At 43.8% G+C, this 22,622-nt stretch overlaps 1 protein-coding gene across 5 annotated transcripts in view; it reads right to left on the bottom strand.

The window, feature by feature from the left end:
- The window catches only part of NTN1 (netrin 1), a 207,451-nt gene that overhangs the window by 171,955 nt on the left and 12,874 nt on the right, over positions 1-22,622 (bottom strand). For 3 of the 5 annotated variants that reach the window (XM_057500879.1, XM_036896157.2, XM_057500880.1), the window contains exons 1-2: positions 20,556-20,835; positions 19,037-20,118 (exon numbers count right to left, since the gene is read on the bottom strand). In XM_057500879.1, the coding sequence (XP_057356862.1) occupies positions 19,037-20,054 (1,018 nt within the window). In that variant the 5' untranslated portion in view covers positions 20,055-20,118; positions 20,556-20,835. The other 2 variants (XM_036896159.2, XM_036896158.2) reach the window with 2 other exon arrangements.

A 22,622-nucleotide genomic window follows, 5' to 3' on the forward strand; every position in this document is an offset into this window, starting at 1 on the left:
AATAAAATTGGACATAAAAAACAAAACATATATTTTATGGACCTAGTCATCTGGAAATGAAAATTCAATTCATAAATAACTACAGAAGCAAAAAAAACACATCAAAACTATAATGACACAGGCATTGTAAAAACAATGACAATGCAAGCAGTACAAATCAAAACTAAGGAGTAGTGGTCAAAGCTACTCTAGAGAGGAAAAGTCATTGCTTTAAGTGGTTTTACTGCTAACCAGGAATAAGAAAATAATGGTATGAGCTGTACTGAATATTCAGCTAAAAATATTAGGAGGAACACAAAAGCCTAAGTAAGAAATTAATAAAAATAAAATAGAAATTAGAAAATTAGAAACAATTTAAAAAACATTCAGAAATAAGCAGCTTAAAATAGTAGGTAAGAGCTCCAGCTCTGAAAGCAGACAGATTGTGTTTGAATTACAGCTCTGGGCTTTGCAGCTGTGTGACATCAGACAAGTTAACTTTCTAAACTTCTCAATCACCTGTAAAATGGGAATAATAGTACTCAACTGAGTTGTAAAGATTTCAAAAATAAGGCAACACATACACTACTTAGCACAGGGATTGGCACACAGTAAATGTTCAATAATATTGAGTGTTCAATGCATTGAAGGTGTTATTATCATCACTTGCAATAATGTCAAGAAAACAAAGAAAGCTAGGCAAAGAGAGTAAGAAGAAATATTCACTATTAGAAATCAGAAAACGGATATAACCACATATGGAAAAAATTTTTTAACGTATTTAGTGATTACTATATACAACTATGCTTGAAAAATGAAAATCTGGGTAAATAATAATTTTCTTGGAAAACAAATTACCAAAGTTGACTCAAAAAGCAGTTGAAAAATTCCTGGATAAACATGTAAGCACAGAAGAAATTGAAATGGTTATCAAATAACTACTTCCAAAAATGGCACATGGCCCAGATGGGCTAATTCTAGCAAATCTTCAAGGAACAGCTATTTTTCATGCTACCTAAATTATTCCAGAGCATAGAAAAGAATGGAAACTTCTCACTTCATTTGGTAAGGTTAGAACAGCCCTGATACAATAGGCAACATAAAGGGAAAAAAAGTTCAGACAAATCTCATTTTTGAAGAGATGTAAATACTTTTTAAAAACTCATTATCAAATAGTAATATATTACCACATAAACTTTATTTGAATATGAATACTAGGATGTTCAAATTTAGAATATTACAAAACCACAATAACATACCACTACATACCCACCACAATGGCTATAATCAAAATGATAAAGCATATTGCAATGTATATAAATATTGAATCACTATGTTCTGTACCTAAAACTAATACAATATTATATGTCAATTATTTTTCAATAGAAAAATGTAAAACAAAAACCCAAAAAGATAGAAATAAGTATTGAGAAGGAAGGATGTGGAAAAATTGGAATCCTCATGTGTTGCAGATGGGAATGTACAATAATGGGGCAGCTGCATTGGAAAATCGTCTGGAAGTTCCTCAAAAATTTAAACATAGAGTTTCCATATGACCCAGCAATTCCATATCAACATCCATACCCATGAGAAATGAAAACACATATCCATACAAAAACCTGAACAATGGTCACAGGAGCATTATTCCTAATAACTAAAAAGTAGAAACCACCTCAATGTCCATCAACAGATGAATGAATAAATAAAATGTGGCATATTTATATGATGGACTATCATTCAGTCATAAAAATGAAGTACTGACACATGCTACAAAATGGATGAACCAAGAGAACATTAATTGAAAGAAGCCAATCACTAAAGTCCACATATTGTATGATTCTATTTATATGAAATGTCCAGAACAGGTAAATCTATAGAGATTGAAAGTATAATAGTGGTTGCCTAGGGTTGGGGGGTTGGTAAGAAGGAGGGAATGGGAAGTACTAATACTATGTGGGTTTCTTTTGGAGATAACAAAATGTTCTGGAACTAATTTTAGTGATGGTTGTACCACTCTAGAAACATATTAAAAACCACTGAATTGTATACTTTCAATGGGTAAATTGTATGGTATGTGAATTATATCTCAATAAAGCTGGTCAAAAATTTAGGAATTCAATTAAGACAATTCATTACATTAATAGTCAAAGCTGAAATACTGAATGATCACTCTGACTGATATTCAAAGGATTAGCATTCCATATATTCTTGATTTAAAACAACAACAAAAAAGGAGCAAATCACCCAGTAAAGCAGCAATAGAGGTCACTCCTCCACAGACAATGAAGAACATCTATCTGAAACTAGTACAAACAACATAATGATAAAAACTCTAGAAACATTCTCACTCAGGTGTGTGTCTTAGCATATTATATACCATTACTTTGAAGTTCTATCCAATGCAGTAAGACAAGAAAAATTAAAATAACAGGTATCGGGGGGAAAAAGAGTGAAAATATTCGGATTTATGGAATTACAGTTAAATATGAAAAAAATACAAGAGAAGATAATTAACTGAAACATTATGAAATGAGAAGGAAAAAATATCCCTTTCATAATAGTAATCAAAATTATAAACACACAGAGATAAACTCTCTTTTAAATAAAAGTGTGAGGCTAACATGAAGAAATTTATATACTCTATCGAAGGGCATAAAAGAAGACATGAATAAATAGAAATGTTCAATGCTTCTGGATTATGAGACTTAAAATTATAAAAGTACTATATACACCTATTAGAATGGCTAAAATTAAAAGACTAACAATGCCAAATGTTGGTGAGGAACTGAGATTAGATAAACTGGAACCTCATACACTGCTAGTATGAATATAAAGTGGTACAACCTTTCTGGAAAAGAGTTGGTGGTTTCTTAAAAAGTTAAATGTACACTCCACTCCTCAGTACTCGCCCAAGAGAGATGAAAGCATGTGTCCATGCAAAGACATTTATAGGAATGTTCATAGATACTTATCTGTAGTAGCCAAAAACTGGAAAACCTCAGCAGAACAAAAAGGCACCGTATAGTATGGGAGAATGTATTTGTAAATGACATATATTACAAGGGGTTAACATCCAAAATATATAAAGAACTCACATGTCTCAATATCCAAAAAGCAAATAACCCAATTAAAACATGGGTGGAGGATATGAACAGACATTTCTCCAAAGAAGAAATTCAGATGGCCAACAGGCACATGAAAAGATGCTCCACATCACTAATTATCAGAGAAATGCAAATTAAAACCTCAATGAGGTATCACCTCACACCAGGAAGGATGGCTACCAACCAAAAGACAAACAACAACAAATGTTGGCAAGGTTGTTGAGAAAGGGGAACCCTCCTACACTGCTGGTGGGAATGTAAATTAGTTCAACCATTGTGGAAAGCAGTATGGAGGTTCCTCAAAATGCTCAAAATAGAAATACCATTTGACCCAGGAATTCCACTCCTAGGAATTTACCCTAAGAATGCAGCACTCCAGTTTGAAAAAGACAGATGCACCCCTATGTTTATTGCAGCACTATTTACAATAGCCAATAATTGGAAGCAACCTAAGTGTCCATCAGTAGATGAATGGATAAAGAAGAGGTGGTACATATACACAATGGAATATTACTCAGCCATAAGAAGAAAACAAATCCTACCATCTGCAACAACATGGATGGAGCTAGAGGGTATTATGCTCAGTGAAAAAAGCCAAGCAGAGAAAGAGAAATACCAAATGATTTCACTCATCTGTGGAGTATAAGAACAAAGGAAAAACGGAAGGAACAAAACAGCAGCAGAATCACAGAACCCAAGAATGGACTAACAGGTACCAAAGGGAAAGGGACTGGGGAGGATGGGTGGGTAGGGAAGGATAAGGGGTGGGGAAGAAGATAGGGGGTATTATGATTAGCATGCATAATGTGGGGGTGGGAGAAAGGGGAGGGCTAGGCAACACAAGAGAACTCAAGCAGTGATTCTACAACATTTTGCTATGCTGACGGACAGTGACTGTAATGGGGTTTGTGGGGGGGACTTGTTATAGGGGAGAGCCTAGTAAACATAATGTTCTTCATGTAATTGTAGTTTAATGATAACAAAAAAAAAAAAAAAGAGAGAAAGAAAAGGGGGATTACTCCCTGATAGGATAAAACTAACTGCAAATCAGGGATTAATGCATGCTTTACATATCCTTAATTTTGATCTTTCAAAGGGTGTCAGATGATCAGCTATGGAAGTACATTTTTCTGATAATATTCCTTTCTCTTAAAAAAAAAAAAAAGCAGTTCCTGTGTGGTGATCTCCAATAGGTTCTTCACAATGGTATAAAGGTCATATCAAAGTGTGGGCAAAGGGTTTGTTTGTGTTTATACAGAGGATCAAAGCCTAATTTGGCTACACAGAAAACGAATTAAGATACGATATGAAGAAGAACTTCCACATCAACATCCTCTGGAAGAGTCATTCCAGAAGATGAACATCAAAAAACTTCAACAAAGTTCCTGGTGCTGCTGCAGTTGTAGCTGCAGTCATCCCACCGGTTCCTGGACTTGCCATGGGAATGAGGAAGGAGATATCTAAGCTGGCCTGTGCATACAGTAAAACAACAAATTTGACTGGATCTATACTGTCGGAACTCAACCAAGAATTAGGAGAAGTGCAAGTTGCAGTGCTCCAAAATCATGCGACTATAGACTATCTACTGTTAAAAGAACACATGGGATGTGAACAGTTCCCAGGAATGTGTTGTTTTAATTTGTCTGATTTTTCTCAAACTATTCAAATTCAGTTAGACAATATCCATCATACCATTGATAAGTTTTCAGAAATGCCTAGAGTACCTAACTGGTTTTCTTGGTTTCACTGGAGATGGCTGGTAATTGTAGGTCTGCTTTTGTTATGTAGCTGTATTCCTATTATGTTAATGTATGTGTGCAATTTAATTAGTAGTTTAAAACCTATACATGCTTATGTCAAAGAAATAATCAATCTTCCCATGTTTTCTTCCGCCTGCTACTTCTATAGCTTTTCTTCTTCCTTCCTAATTACAACCCTTTAGTAGAATTAGTGCCTCATATCGAAAATTACCGAGTATCGTAATTCTTCCAAGTGGTAAAGATACCTCAAGACAAATGCTGGGCATAGAAGCCACAGGGCATAAATCTGCAAAGAAGTAAAAAGCTAACCTTTTCAAAGAATATTGCTTCTCTCTCACTTACCAACTTTACATTTCCCTGTATGGCCCTGGAAGATGACTGGTTAGCCAGAGACGGGTAAGATTCCTCAAGGGAGGAACAACCTAAGACAGGCACAGTCGCAGGGGGGTCATCAGGTGAGAAATTGGGGACCAACAGAGGGGAGGCTTAGAACCTCACCCCCCCTGTTTTGAGAGAAATCTTCTGCATCTGTGGATGTCTTGTTGCCCTTGTCTAGCTTGGATTAATACTTAGTCTATAGGCACAGACCTGATCATCTACATTTGCCCTCTTACAGCACTAAATTATGTTTTCTACCTTTATCTTGCATCTACCTACCACCTCAGGATTTTATTTAAAAATAATAATAATAATAAGGGAGAAATGTGGGATTCACATATAAATCATGTATAAAAATCAAATGAATAATCATATCTGACTTGATTGTTTATAGTTCATGATGCGTGATCAAAACCGAAAGTTTCTGTGATATGACTGCCCTTGCACCGTTCACCATGTAAGAACTTATTCACTATGTAAGACCTTGTTCACCATGTAAGAACTTGTGTGTTATGCTTCAGAAGATTGGAGACTGTTGAGATATAGGCTTGGGGTTGATTAATGACTGTGCATTGAGCCCCCTATCCAGAATTTTATTGTTGTTAACAACCATTTGATCAATAAATATGAGAGATGCCCTCTCAAAAAAAAAAAAAAAGACGTATTCACCCCTATGTTTATTGCAGCACTATTTACAATAGCCAATATATGAAAGCAACCTAAGTGTCCATCAGTAGATGAATGGATAAAGAAGAGGTGGTACATATACACAATGGAATACTATTCAGCCATAACAAAGAAACAAATCCTACCATTTGCAACAACATGAATGGAGCTGGAGGGTATTATGCTCAGTGAAATAAGGCAGAGAAAGACAAATACCAAATGATCTCCTTCATTTGTGGAGTTTAACAACAAAGCAAAACTGAAGGAACAAAACAGCAGCAGACTCACAGACTCTAAGAAGGGACTAGCAGTCAACAAAGGGGAGGGGTGGGGGATGGTGGGTGGAGAGGGAAGGAGAAGGGGATTGAGGGGTATTATGATTAGTATACATGGTGTTGGGGGGATCATGGGGAAGACAGTGTAGCACAGAGAAGACAAATAGTGACTCTGTAGTATCTTGCTACACTGATGGACAGTGACTGCAATGGGGTATGGGGGGACATGATGATATGGGTAAATGTAGTAACCACATTGTTTTTCTTGTGAAACCTTCAAAAGAGTGTATATCAATGATATCTTAAAAAAAAAAAACTGGAAACAACCTAAATGTCCATCAGCAGATAAAAGGATAAAGTGTGGATTTCCACAAAGTGGAATGCTACCAGCAATAAAAAGGAGTGAACTATTGATACACATATAACATCATGGATGAGTCTCAAGATAACCATGCAGACTGAAAGAAACCAGACAAAAAAGAATACACAACATATGATTCCATTTATATAAAACTCTAGAAAGGCACACTGATAAAAAATGACAGAAAGTGCAGTGGTGGAAAGGGGCAGGAGGTGTGGGAGGAATTACCAAGGAGTGTTAAGAAACATGTGGGGCTGATGGATATGTTCTTTACCTTGATTGTGGTAATGGTTTCATATATACATATGTCAAACCAACCAAATTACACTTTTTAAGGATGTGCGATCTATTGAATTTCAATTAGACCTAAATAAAACTTTGAGGGAGAAGAAATAAAAAGAAACACAGAATTTGTGATTTTATCCAGACTTACATCCTATCCTACTGGTATCCTAACAACTCTAATGGAGACATATAAATAATCAGATCATTAAGTACAAGAGTCATTTTGATAGTTACAATTTAAAAAGTGTGAAGTTATCAATTACCACAATTCACTTTAACAACACTGCCATCAAATCACACATGGCATTTATATTAAACTTGAAAAACTCATCTAAAGCCTACGTGTGCATGCATGCCTGCATACATACATAATAATAATGAGAATAACTGGAAAAGAATCAATGAAAAGGAACAAAATTGAGTAAAAACCGAACCCACCATATATTGAAATGCACTATCCAAACACACAGAAGTAGCAGGAAAACAGATCAGTGAGGCAAAATGGAAAATGCAGAGAACAGATGCAAGTTTATAGTAAGCATTTAATAAATATGGAATCACAAATCAATGAGAAAGGATGATTTTTGCCCAATAACTGTCATTGATTAACTGGCTAAATATTTGATGATGAAAATGGAGATCCTTACCTCACACCATATGTCACAATTAATTCCAGATGAATGAAAGGTTAAAATACATGACTTTGAGTTCTAGCAACAAGGTGGACTGAGCTAATGCTGAACTCCTACCACTGCAAACATCTAGAAATACTAGATAAAATACAATTTTTAAAAATATTTAATGCACAGGAGATCTCATAAGAAATAAAAAGAAATTCTAAGATGTTAGAGGAAATATGGATCTGAAAGCCAAATTATTAAGAGAAACACAGAGACCATGGAGATCATGGGGTTAAGACTGGGGAGTAATGAGAGAGAGAGATAAGGGGATAGAAAGACAAATCATTAGACCTAGAAATAGGCCTTAGGGCTTTGGGCTTGGGTTTCAGCTCCCACACACAGACAGCAGATGAGACCTTGGTCTTACAATACCAGGAGTTAGACAAGAGACACTGCATTCTTCCCTTTATCAAATAGTTAATGAGCACCTACTACATGCCAGACCCCTGTGAACAAAACAGACAAGCTCCTGCCCTTATAAAAATTTACATTCTAACAAGTGTTAGAATGGAGTAAGTGGGAGGATGGGAAGACAGCAGAGAACATGAGGGAGATGTTTTAGGATATTATTAAACAGGAAAGTCAGGGCAGGCTGCACTGAGAAATGACAACTGATCAAAGACTCGAGGGAGCTCAGGAAGACATCTATTGGGGAATCAGGGCAGAGGAAACTACCAGTAAGAACAGATGGGGGGTTTAGAGGACAAGGGTAGAGGCAGTGAAACCAGTTAGGAAACTAGCAGTAATCCAGGTGGCAAAAGCCTGGGCCATCCAAAGATATCTTAAGTTGAAAGGAAAACTAAACTCTTTGTCCATCGACCTAAGGTGAGATCAAAGTTTTTCTCTACCAAAAACTCTTACCTAACGGGAGGAAAAGTCTTCAGTGGGAAAATGAAACCCTTCCTGGAAGAGACTGGAAGGGTATGCAATTCCCAAGATGATTCATTAATGGAAAAATCAGTCCCAAGCCAATGACACCTCTAGAATGTCTGGCAAAAATCACTCAATAGGGATATTCCAGAATTAAGACCAGTGGGATTTCCACAAATTCCCCAATAAAGATAAGCTCACAGTCAGATACTACAAAACACATGAGGAAGTCATTCACCATGAGCAAGGGTCAGCAGACAAAACAAGCAGGATGATTGGTACCCCCAAGAAGCTGAGATCATCTAGCAAACTAAAAAGGACTATAGGTAAGTTATATGTAAGACTATTTTCAAGGAAATAATGCTGAGAAAAAGAGGCCAGATACTGAAGATAACATACAGTATGATTTCATTTATATGAAGTTTCGCTAGCTGACACATCAGAGGGCCATAAAGGGACTGGTCCTAGGTATTCCTCTCCCCAAGCAGAAGAGCTGGTGAGTGAGAGGAAGGGAAATACTTGAAGGGCATTCCCAGGTGAGGTCCTCCAATCAGTCTGAACAGCCTTTTGAGAAAACCCCAACAGAATGGAAGGGGTAAGAAATACACCATTCAATATGCAGAGCTTCTTCTCTTTGAGATAAGAATGGAGGGGGTTAGTAACATATATCAGAAAAGCCCTCTAGGAGGTGCATCCATTGAAACACAGAATTTCAGAGCTGAAGATGATCTTTGCAGCCCAACCCCTCATTTTCCAGAAGAGAAAACTGAGAAGGGACTTGTCCAAAGTCACCTTTGCCCCCAGTAGTAACAGTTTTCCTTGAGAGGGTCTATATGGATTGAAAATGAGAGGCAGCCAGGTACAGCAGTGAAAAAGCAGGACTCCAGAGCCACCGCCTAGATTCTAGATCCTAATTCTAACTCCACTGCCTGCGTTGTGTGACTCTGGGCAAGGTACATATCCTCCACGTGCCTCTGTCACCTGTTAAACTGTATACAAATGTAAATCTGCACAACCAGTCTCCACAACATGTATGACCACTGAATAACCACTATCTACTATAGCTGATAGATACTTACCCTAGGATCCAGTGATTCCACTTCTAAATACATACCTAATAGAAATGCATTCATATGTGCATCAAAAGACAAGAACAAGTAAGGCCACAGCAGCCTCATCTGGGCATAGCTAAAATCTGGAAACAACCCAAATGTCCTCCGTAAGTGGAATGGATAAATAAATTGTGATACACATAGACCACAAACACTATATGGCAATGAGAACTCATAAAACTACCACCACCCATAGATAAACACCGCAAATGTAAAGTGAGCGCAAGAAGCCAAAATATGGTTCCATTTATATAAAATTCAAAACCAACATATGGCGGGTAGGGGGCGCACTGGGCAGCTTCCGGGGTGCTGTTATACGCTCAATGTGCTGCTCGTTACACTGATGTGGTCACATCATGGAACGTCTCTGAGCTGCACACTTACAGTTCGTGTGTTTTTCTATTATGAATGTTATACTTCAATAAAGAAACTGACTTAATAATAGTAATAATAACAGAACCCATTTCATAAGGTTATTATGAGGATTAAATGAAGTAATATTTGTAAAGCATTTAGAACAGAGCACCATAGCAGCAGGGGCTATAGGAATGTGTGTTGATAAAAGCCAAGTCTAGGATGAGCCCTCTGCCTCTGGTCGGCTTCCTGTGCCCCACCTCTGAGCGCCCCCCACAGCACCGCGAGGGCCCCTCTTACTCCGCACCCTACTGCATACACCAACGTAGTCCTGAGCAAGGCCCCCAGGACCCTGAGGCATTTAAGGCACAGGAAGTTTAAATAACATGCCCAAGGTCACACTGCAGGTGTAGCCAGGACTTAAACTCAGTCCGTCTGAAGCTGGAAGTGGGTTCTCTCCACCATAATTCCTAATACATGCATCTTCGTATTTCATGCACTATTAAAATGCTGTGCTCTCTGATCTGATTTTAGAACTAAATAGTCTCAATGGGTCAGGAAAATCAGAACTTGCTTTTCACTTAAATGTGGAACATATTCTTCTGCAGACATTTTTTATGTAAAACAAACAAACAGCTCTCACCCTGGTTCCAACAATAAACTGGGGTGAGAAATACAGAGAAATGCCCAGTCCCATTCTACCCTGGCATTTCTGGGTATCATGATGGCAAATGTGCCTTAAAACGTAGGGACTGACAGAAATCAAAGAGGAACTGATTTCTGTGGCCTGGAGTGAGAAGTAATTTCCTTCCTTGTGGCTGCTGGGAAGGCCAAGCACTTTCTCACCATGAATTCTCCCCAGGTTTGAGCCATGAAATGAGACAGGGCTGGGTCTGGGAATAAAGAGTTGGCTGAGATCAACCTGCCCACCTCTGAGGTCTGGCTTCAGGGAGAGGAAACAAGTTGGCCGCAGGACTCAGAGCAGAGGAGTGGGTGTCCAACAGCCCTGCCCTGGGGCGCTCAGCTCAAAGGTACTTTCATGTTTCAGATGCCAAATTCTGTATCTGTAAACACAATGTGTTTCCTTTTTCTTGCTGGTTTTGGAGCTGTTATTGTTTGGCACTTTCTGTGCCAGCCCAAATGTAAGCAGAGCACGGAGGAAAGTGGCCTGTGCAAAGTTCTTGTCTCCCAATGCCACGCAGACGTGGTTTGGGTTGTGAGCCCAACTTCTCAGGTGAGAAGACCCCAGGGAGGTCCATGCACTGGGGCCTGGACTCAGGCTTGCGCATAATTTCCTTTGCATCTCAGGGCAGTTCTGGAATTCTCCCCGTCCAGAGGAACCTGCATGGTGATGTCAGAGCTGACACTCCTGGGAAGATCACTCTTCTCAGGGAACAGTGGCCTCTCCCACTCTTGGCATGGAGGAAAAACAAAAACACTACAACAGAGGGAATGCATGAGAGAAATGTGAAGTGGACTATAATCCAATTCTTCCATGGTACAGGAACTAAATCCGAAATCTGCTTCCTCTCAAGACCCTCTAAGAACCTCCCCTGTGTCCTGGGCATTCAGCAAAATTCCTCACTCTGGGAGCCCCCCATGGTTACAGTTTAGCACAAATGTATGAGTATTCACCTTTTCACATGTACAATCCCCCAATGAGAGTGGATTCCACCTGCAGGGTGGGCATCCACTACCCATGTCTTTTCAACCCCAGACCCAACAGAGCCACCTGAATACTGATTGCTGCAGAATCGTCCACTTATAGGTACACCTTATCTGCAGGCTAGAGGGCCAGGGGCTCTTCCAGGACTAAAAATGTCATATAGTTTTTGACTCCCAGGCCAATTCTGACTAAGCAATAATGGCTAACTAAGGTATTATTTTAAAAAGGGTTCTAATATCCTAAGACGATTTCTGGACTTAGGAGAAAGACTGATTGCTGTGATAGATTAGCAATGTCTGCCCTGATCTCAGTATGGGACAGTGGTGGTCCATTTGCTATGTACCCACAGCTACTTAAAGCAGAACAGATGAAATCAGGAACCCTGACAACAGTTATCAGGTAGGAAGTGGTCATCAGTCTGGGACATCCCATCATTTATGGAACACAGTGCAACATATAGGTACTCAGGAAACTAAAAGAGGTCTTTCTCATTTCCTTGTTACTAACACTCAGTTATTCAAATCAACCCCCTTTAAATGTCTCTGTGGTCCTACAGATTGTCTAACTTAGGTGTGGAGCCTCTGGAATATGTGAAAATTAGACATGACAACCAATAATCTCTTACCTATAGGCAAAAAAGGACCCAGGAAAAATCTAGAAAATCCAGCAATAGCACCTGTCAGGAGGGAGCATAGGTGGCTCCAACTAAAACTCACTCACCTGCACAGAGGGCTGATACCTCACGTATCTTACATGGACTAGTCCTGAATCCTCCAGAGACCTTAGTGCCTTCTTTCAGACTGAATTGAGAAGTGTTAGTTATCAGTTGATGTAGTGAACTAGGATGTTTTTACTTTCTGCCTTTTAAGCTTCTCACCCAAAAAATTTACTCTGATCTCTGAAAAGTCACCCCTTTAAATAAAATAACCTGGAAATCTACGGTACCTACAGAGACATCTTTTCTTCTGGTTCTTCTTTACATGCATAAATGCACTGCAACATGAATTCATTTCACCTAACTACAGCTAATACAGTAATCCCAACAGCAGAAGGGATATCCAGAGACAGCCCCAATACAGGCAAAGGCAGAACACATGTCTCCATCCCTTGGCAGTACTCCTGAACCACTGGTACAGCTGTCTCCTCCATGACATCCTCCCTCGAGTGCCAGCAGATGCCTCTGGTAGAAATGTCCAGTACAAAGGAGGCTTGGGGCAGGAGCTTAAGTGTTGGGAGAGAAAGGCTCAGAGGAGAGGCATTCCACATTTCATCCACCACATGACAACAGTCTCTTCTCCCTTTCAGAGGGCAGAACTGGCACAAAATAATGTACTCAGGGCTGAACACACACCTAGCCAAAGCCTCCCAGGAGTTGGGGATGAAAATGAGATGTTATCAATACAGGCAAAGAACTGACAACTGGAATAGGTCTCTACCTTCTGACATGAGGGGAAATTCACATCAACTACATAACATTTCAAAGGCAAATGAAAATCTAATTCTGAGTTTACAATAGGGATACATTTTTAGATTAAGAGTACATAAAGCAATCCTCAATTCACTATGTTGTGCTGCACAAGTCCAACCTCAGGATAGCAGACAGTGTACAGGCGAATGCCCTGTGTCTAGAGGACTATCCCAGGCAGCTTACTTATGTCAGGAGCTTTTCAGAACGACCATCCCTCAGAGCTCCTTACAGTAGGACATGGCTTTTATGTAATCAGCCTTCGAAACAAGCGCTGATGATATCCTCTGCTCTATGTGTGTGCAACAGCATGGCTGAATAAGCCATGATGTGCCCTGCAGACTTGTCCACACTTAGTACTGTTTGTGTAAAAACTGCCCTTTGGTGGCAGGGTCATGCATTTTTGAAAAGCTTCCGCTCCTTGTGGAATCCGATTACTTGAAACAAAGTACAAACAAAGCGCTAAGTACAATGCCTGCACCTAGTAGGGGTTTGTGGTCTGTCTTCAGGATGTAACCTGACAACAACCTCAGTCTACAATCTAAACTCTGCATATCCCCGGCCACCCAAACGAATGCTACAGCTTCCAATGCTGTGGAGACCACAAAGGCTGATATACATCTTTCCAGACAACAGGCAAAATGCCGTGGGCCGCTCTGCAAGTAACAGGTTTAAAATCCTGCGCTTTTCAAAAGCCCTCCAAGACCTCCAGTCTACACCTAATGAAAGGCACCGCAGAAACCCAAGGTATGATTATCATTTCTGAAAGGAAGAAAAAATACTGGCTCACAAAATATCTGTACTTGTGCATCAACAGATAAGGCTGTTTTATAATCCAGTTCCCTAGAGAGCCATTTATTTTGGAGAGGCCAGTGTGCAAAGCAGACACTGTGGAAGCCATCAAGATAACACGAAGAACAACCCAGTGGACTTTTGAAGTGTAAACATAAAAGTCTATTAAGAATACAATGTTGGTTTAATCCCAAGACAAAAAATTTACTTAATGAAAAGCACAACTCATCTCAAGAAGGAAATATCGATACCAGCTGTGAGCAGAAAATGAGGGGATTCCTTCCAGGGAACATCTGAATTTCAACCCACTGCCTTTCCAATATTTACTCTGGACATAAAGTCTCAAATACTTTTCCGAGGATCTCATTTTTCTACAGGAGGAGGAGGTCAGAGAGAAGTCTGGGCAGGGCCAAAGGCTTCTTGGCAAAGCCTGGAAATGCACAGACCCACCCAGAAGGTTTACCCTGCCACAGCTCTGTCTCCTTCTCTGGGCAGAGTAGGGGGCAGCCTCCTTGCCTACCTGGTGCAAATGAGAACTCCAGCAGAGACTCTCACTCCAGCTGCCATGGGACCAATGGAAATAGAGGACAGCCCTGTGCCGCTGACACACACACGCTGCACCTTCCAGCACCATGCCAGCAACCAGGATATGCCACTAAACTCCTCTCTTTAGCAACACTTCTTAGCCACTTTATAGATTTTTTTTCAGTATGTTCCAGAGAAGCAATGGGACACTGTGAAATAAGGAGAAAGGGGAAGGCCTTATTACAAAGGACTGTGTGATTATAAGCTCTGTTCCACCCTGTTTGGAAAAGATCATAGACCCTGAAATTAAGGAAGACTTGGCCATCGGCAATACTTGTGGATGTTGAGAACCCACAAGGCAATATTTAAACCTTCTTCACTTATATTCCTAACTCCCAACTCCCACTAGGCCTGCAGGTTAAAAAAAAGAACAACTTTCTTATACAGTATTTAAGTATGCCTGAATATAACAAATATAAATAAAATTTAATACAACATGACAAAATTTCATATTTAAGTATGCCTGAATATAACAAATATAAATATAATACAACATGACACACTTAGGGAACTGCCTCCAACTCAAGCAAGAAGTAACAGGTTATTCCCACTTTTCTCCCATATATGGGTATGTAACTGCCATTCACTTACCCATCCATCCATCCTATGGGGAAATAGCAGAGGGTGTAATAAAACAAGCATAAACATCAGGCTGGAGTCCAAGCACTATCACTACTAAGCTATATGGCTTTGAGTAAACCATTTAGTGTCTCTAGGTTATGGTTTTCTCATCTGTAAAATAAGGACAATAATACAGCCTATTATTAGCATAGTCACAATGATTAAATGACTAAATTAATGTGAGGGTTTGGCAAAACATAAGCCCTTAAGGGTTAATCATCATAATGACTATAATTATAATAATTACTATGACTATAAAAACATTCACTGATCTACAGCTATGTGCCAGACTCCAGACTAAGCAGCAAATAATTTTAGCCTTCTGATTTTTGCAAGAGTCTTTAGCGGGGCATTGGATTTTTAATGGTAACACCTCCAATATAACCTCCCTCTCCTGTGGGGGATGATGGTAGGCCCAAGCACCAGAGCCATGTACAGCAGGAGGACCCTCATCCCAAAGCCATGTTTAAACAATTACTAGCATTATGTTGCAGGTACCTATGGCCATAGGAGGCCAGCCCAGCACGGTGCTCATCTTGCAGAGAAGTCTTTTGTGTGGGTTTTGGGTTTCAGCTGGGCAGTGCAAAACCATAGACTGAGTTCGCAAAACGAGTTTTCGAGTTTTCGTAAGCTCACCCTGTCACAAACCAGGCAGGGGTTCATGCTGACATCCCCACAGTAAGATTAAACAGCATGCTTCGTCAGGCACTAAACACTAACACAGCTCTAATGTCAGGGGGACACTGATTAAAACTGATGTCAATAACTTATGAAACACAATATGGTCTTCAGATGCTCTTTTGAAAAAAAGGAATGGGGGTGGGGGATAGGACCTAGCAATCCAGGTGGTTTAAAACTGTTCATGCATTTTCCCTTGAATGTATACACACCCCCACCATGCAAGGATGCGTCTTTACACGATGGATGTAAATGCACATGTGTATAAAAGCATGTGAACACTGCTGACACATATGGGCAGAAGAAAGTATTTAGTTATTCCACCGAGGGCTGTCAAGGCTGTAACGTTATACATAGTCCTGTCTTTCATATTTTTTGAGGGTTTTTTTTTTCCAGAAGAAATACAAAATTGCATTTAAAATAAAATTGGACTTTACAAAAGTTCACTTTTATTCCATAGAGAACTCAAGCTTGAAATGACACCAAAATGAAAGCTTCACTGAAGAAAACCTATGGGATATATGCATTTCTAATAATCTGAAAGTACTTCAGTCCTATGTAGAAAAATCATTTAGTCAAATAATAACGTAAGTGTTTACTAAAGTTCTATGGGTTTTTTTCCTGGGGTGGGGGAAGGTAATCTAGGGAAAGATGTCACTTTAGTCAATTAAAAATTGTGTTTTATTAGTTTATAAAGGCAAAGACAGAATAGCACAGTAATAATGCTTCACTTTTTATCAAGACTGATTTTTTTAGAACAAAAACTATGCTTCTTTACTTTGCCTTAGTTGTAAATAATCTGGGTAGCTTGACTTTATATGTCAACAGTGTGAAATTCACAAGATGGGATTATGTTGGGGGGAAAATCTGAGCCGCTGATAGTACAAAAGTTAGTGTTTGAAGGATTTATTAATGCATTTTCCAAGCACAGTGCCCTGTAGTGTCTCAGAACACCTGTCAAATACTAATTCTTTCACATATCTCCACTACACAGCCTTTTCATAAAAAGCTCGACCTTTAATTGTAAATCACTTCTAAATTGTCTTTGCTGGCTTTCTCTTCTGCGGAATGATGGAAAAATCACTAAGGCTTCAATTAAGACTTTATGGGAACTTCAATCTGACATTCCTGGGGCTATATCTACAAGGTATTAGAACATCTATTCAAAAAGGAAACTATAAATAACTTTAACATAGTTGAATTGGCTTTGCTTTTATGGGATGACTGAATAATTGGCAAAATGTAGATACTTTAACTACTGAGAAGTAAAATAACTTCAGTAAAAACCAGAAAATATTGTTAACTGATTATTTGTCATGTAGATTATGTACTTATTAGGCCTAATTAGACTTCCTGAACAAAATCCGCTTACTAATTACATTAGTTAATATGTTAATTGCTCAACTTGGCTTTAAAAAAACCCATTCAATCCAATTTGTGTTAGTGCTTTGGTCAAAAGACAAAATCCTGAACTATAGAGATTATTTCAAGTGCATGATCATTGTTACAACAAATTTGGGTTATGTCTCCACAGCCAATGTGACAGGGAAAGATGGGGGTGGGTGGTGAATCTGAGCTATACCAACGCTAAGAGGTATCTCCAAGGCAGTAAAATGTTACACAGCACCCAGTTTATTCTCCTCATCGCATTCACTTGCATTTGTCCAATGAAACCCCAATGGTGACAATGAGAAGGTATCTTTCATATGCACACACAAACTAAAACTGATAGCAAAACCCTGGGAGGCCCTTTAAGTGCCAATAAAGGGATTTTAAGCACAAAAGAAAGAGAAGAAAAGAGGAAAGGGAGGGAAGAAAAGAGATGGGAAAAACTAACATTTCTGAAGGAATTGGGCAGATCAAAGGAATTTTGTTCTCAAAGACCACGAAGTCGGGGTGTAACTACTATCTATCTAGCTTCGGAATCCTAAAAAGTCTCTTCAAACTGGCAAACAGTTCTGTTTCTTAAAGGAGGGGGATGAACAATTAGGTCTGCAAAAGCAGACCACACTGAGTGTAAAAATGGAGGCCGCCCAGTGCAACAGGAGGCACAGCCCTCTGCAGACCAGGACGCCTGACTGGGCTGGGCCTCAGTGGCCACCCGGCTCTCCGAGACATGTTTTCCATTCACTTGCTCAGAAGTTTGCATCCACAGTCATGAGGCACAAAGTATTCGACAACATGACATTATTAATCAGAACCAGATCTCAAAACGTGTGTTTGTGGGGACCAGCAAGCTTAGCAATGAGCCTCAGCACTTGAAGCCATTGAAGAGATTCACACTGGCCATTTGGGGCCGGGGGGAGGTAAAGGGAAAATCTGTATGTTCACAAGGGATGCACACCGAATGATACATTCATGGACTAAATAAATTTCGTTAAAATAAAATAGAGGATTTGGAAATGTGAGGTATTGTCTTATTACCTTCCCCCCACACACACACTTTTTTTTTTGGCTGGGGAGAAACTGATGCCTGAGAGTTTCTTCAGCAGCAAAGTTGTACAATTCAGAAATAGGTTTTTCTTTTTTTTTTTTAAAGCCTCACTTCTGATCCATCAGTATTCACCAGGGCCGGTTTTGTCAGATTTCTCTTTCAGGAATTGAAACCCCATTAAAAAGTGAAAAGCTAGGCCCTTAGTTAATGCACAACTGTTTAATTTCACCAAAACCTGACGCTAACAACAACAAAAAAATCTGATACACTTTTTTGGACCAGGACTGAATTAGCTTAAAATAATTACTGAACTCGCCTGTGTAATCTGCAGATACTAATGAATTTAAATCACACCACTCTTTTGCTAACACAAATACGCTGCTATTCAAAGGAAAACAAAATTGTTTTCCAAACCCTAAGACAAATGTAGCGATGTTCGTTGGGTATCGAACTGGCCCCCAATTGCAAAGCCCTCTGCCATCTCCCAAGCGATTTGTGGTTGTGGAGCGGAAACTTCCCGGTAATCAGGCTGGGGTCCCCAACAACGCGCCCAGCTGCAGCACTAGGAAAGGGGGGAGGGAGTGAGGAGGTGGATCCCAGGTCCCGCCAAACTGAGGGGAAGGAAATGAATGGTTGCATTTGGATCTGGCGTTGGAGGCACCAGTCGGCAAATTTTCTGCAAAACCCTGTCCCCGAAGCATTTCTCGTGTTTCTTGGCTTCGCAGACCTCATACTGGGCGCAAATCTGAGCATCCAAGGCGAGCGCCACGCGAGCGAGTGGAACCACTCTCCGCCCTCCCCAGTCCAGGGCATCCCGGAACGCGCCTCCCACGGTTCCCAAGACCTCCACGCAGCGGGCGATCCGCGGGTGCGGAAGCTGCCGGCGCTCCGAAGAAGCCGTGGCTGCGAGGCCTGAGAGCCGCCGCCCGAGTCCCCGCCCGCCGCCCGCGTCCCTGCGGCGCCCCACTCACCCACGCACTCGTTGGCTTCGCGGGCCGTGGCGCGCTGCCAGGGCCGGTCATAGTGGAACGGCTTGCAGCGGTCGCACTCCGGACCGGCCGTGTTGTGTCTGCAGTCGCACACCAGGCTGTCGTCGCGGTCCCGCACGCAGCGGGCTGCGTGGCCATTACACTTGCAGCGGCCGCCCACCTGCAGGTCCGACACCGCGTAGAAGTACGAGTCGCGCGCCAGCTCCGAGTCGTCCTCGTTCTCATCGCCGAAAGTGTGCAGGCGGCTGAAGGCCACGCGGATGTCGGTGGCCGTTACCCAGTCCTGCAGCACTGGCGAGTTGTCGAAGTCGTGAGCAGAGGGCCGCCCGTCCAGCGTGCTGAAGGCGATGAGGCCGCCCGAGAGCGGACGCATGTCGGTGTGGGAGTCGGTGCACACGGCCTCCTGCTCATTCTGCTTGGTGATGGGCGCGCGGTGCGGCCGGTTGTACATCTTGCGGCACTGCGTGGAGTAGAACTGGAAGGGCACCCACGTGCGCCCATAGTCCATGGACTTGTAGATGGCCATAGACTCGGGCCGTGGCGAGCAGAACTGCAGGCTCACGTAGGTCACCTCGAACTTCTTCCCGAGAGACAGCGTGAGCGTGACGTTGTGAGGGAACTGCAGGTAGTTTTCGGACTGCCAGCACGTCAGGTTGTGCGGGTTGTTGAGATCCGTGAGGAAGGCGGGCGGGTGCGCCTTCTTGGGGTCCGACGCGTTGCAGAGGTGGCAAGAGCGCAGCCTCTCCTCGCCGCGCTCGCTCACCACGCAGTAGCGCGCCGGCGGCCGGCCGCAGGTGCTGGACACGCGCACGTCCTTGCCGAAGGCCGCGTTGACAAAGTCGGGGATGCAGCGGCGAGGGTGGCCGTTCTCGTCAGAGCAGGGGTCGGGCTGCGCCGCCTGGCCCGAGAACATGCTGAGCCCGGGCCCGCCGCGCACCGCGCTCACCAGGCACGCCACCGCTGCCAGCGCCACCAGCGTCTCCCACACTGCGCGCATCATGCTGCGTCCAGCTTGCCCCGGCCCCGCCGCGCCGAGGAGTCGGTCCGCCCGCCGCAGAAGGCGCCTGCAGAGAGAGAGGGGAGCTGCGCTCAACCAGCCCGCCCCGCGCCCTCCACCCCTCGGCGCGGCGGCGAGCGGGGGCGCGGTCGAACGCCGGCTTTCCCGGTCCCGACCCCGCGGCCGGCGGCTCGCTCGCTCCCCACAGCCTCGAGTCCCGGGACCCGCACAGCCCGTGCCCCCTCTCCCCGGCGGGGCGAGGAGCCGGGGGGACGCAGGCGAACGCTCGGCTTCCCCGCCGCCGCCTCCACGCCGCCCGAGGGACATGCCCCCGCCCGTCTGCCGTCCGCGGCCAGCCCGCCTCGCACCCCAAAGTCTCGGGCACAAGACAGCGCGGGGCCCCCCAAGCCCGCACAGCCCTCGCCGCTTCCTCCCGCAGCCTGGGGTCCCTCTCCGCTGCCCTAGATCGCGTCCCCGCCGGAGAGTCCACGTTAGGGACTTTACCTCTGGGGAGGGCAAAAGAGAAAGAAAAGTTTGCCTGGCCCGGGTTGGGGAGCCCGCGCGCCGGACGACGGAGAGCCTCTAGGTCGCGGCTAGCAGGCGCGTCCTGCCTCAGTGCGGGCTTGCCTGCTCCATGCCCCGCGCGGCCGCCGCTGTCCCAGCCCCGGTCCCGGCCCCGGCCCGGCTGCCGCCGCCGCCGCCTCGCTCGCTCGACTGACGACGCGGCCGCCCAGCTCCCGCCGCGGTCGGAGTGCTGCCCAGCCCGCGCCCGGGGCGCACACACACTCACGCTCGCTGGCGCGCACTCACACACACGCACGCACGCCCCCGAAGGCGCCGCCGCCGCAGCAGCCACTCGCGCTCGGAGTGGGGGGCGGAGGGGCGCACGGGGGCGGGGCCGCCGGGCGGGGCGCCGGCCAATAATGTCTGCGAGCAGCCGCCCGCTCGCGAGCAAAGTTTTAACCCCGGGAAAGAAGAAAGTTAAAGGGAACCAGCCGGGGACGCGGGCAGGACGACAGCGCGAGCGGGTGGGCACCGGGGAGCCCGAGAAAGAGAAGCAGAGACAAAGAGAAAGCGAGAAGAGCGACCGGGGAAACCCCGGAGAGGGGGCTGGGCCCGGCGCGCACCCCGGGAGGGAGAAGGAGCTCGCGGGGACTGTCAGCCTAGCCCCGGCCACGCGCCGCCGGGAGAGCCCCGCAGGTTTCCGCCGGCCCCACGCCGTGGCGGGGGGGGGGGGCGCGCAGGCAGGGGGAGGGGACGGTTTTCTCCCTCCGGCTCCCAGCCAAACACATCTGTGTTTGTTTCCTTTGCCGCGCGGAGGTGGGGCCTCCCTCTAACCTAGCCTGATGGCCCCAGTGGCACCGCGTACAGGGCCGTGCCCCTGTAGGCAGACAGCCCGGGATCGTGCGCAGGAGGAGCCTGGGGAGAAGGGGTGCTATCTCACTATCTCTCTCACACACACACACACACACGCCTCCAGGTGTCACCTGGGCCTATCAGTCGCGACTCCTTTCCTGCGGTGGGGTCTGTGGTGGGCTGGAGGCTGAAGGGGAGCAAAGCCGGACTGCACCTGAGCAGCCGCCGACGCCCCTCCCAGACGATTCTGTTGGGCCTCCGCAGACCCCCTGAGGCGGGCTTATAGGTACTTCCAGGCTCAGGTTTTCAAGGGTGTAGGCCCTATCATATCTCGGGGAAGCCCCACAACAGCTTTGAGTAGGTCTTCGCTCCATTTTGCAGATGAGAAAACCGAGGTCTCAGAGGTGAAGAAATTTGCCCAAAAGCCCTAAGCCAGTAAACATCAAATACAGTAGAAACCTGGACTCCTTCCTTTCCTCATATTTGTCAAATGGATAATCCCACCCAATCATAGTCTCATGGGGCATCCTCAGGGGCCACACCAGCTTCTTCTTGCCTCATGCTCTGCCACTTTAACAAAAGGGCTGAAGACAGTTGACGGCATCCTTTGACCATCTTGCAGCAGCAAAGAACTTTGGGGAAAGAATACACTGGGCTTTGAGTTTGGAACTGAATTGCTGCTGGTTTGTTATTCTTAGACAAGTGACCTACTGATAGACCTGGATTGAAAGCCCAGGGTCCTGGTTCTAGCCCAAAAGCTGACTTGCTGCAGTTTATCCACTAAGTGCCTCATTTTATCAATTGGAGTTTTCATAAATTCTAAGAACCTACCTAGGAAGGGGCCTCAGGGCTTCTCTGGCCCAGCTCAGTCTCCGTGGAACACGGCCTTTCCCAGCCTCTCGGAGAGATGGCCACCTGAGCCAGCTCTTTCAGAGATGGGAGTTCACCACAGCCCAACGAAATTTCATTGCAGGACAAGCTGGATTCATCCTCCCGCCTGGGGTAACACTTTAGCTTTGCCATTTATGCCCTTCATTGCTCTCTACAATGTTTATTTCTGCCTTGCCTCCTGGCAGAGAGGATTTCAGGTGACTTATAAAGGTACTTAAAACATGGCAAAAATGACATAAATAAGAAAGTGAGGTGCAAGGAGATAAATGAAATGTTTAACCCTTGTGGGCTGTGAAATCCCAATTATATGCTGCAAGGCACAGA

Source organism: Manis pentadactyla, chromosome 4, assembly GCF_030020395.1.
Source record: "Manis pentadactyla isolate mManPen7 chromosome 4, mManPen7.hap1, whole genome shotgun sequence".
NCBI lineage: Eukaryota > Metazoa > Chordata > Mammalia > Pholidota > Manidae > Manis > Manis pentadactyla.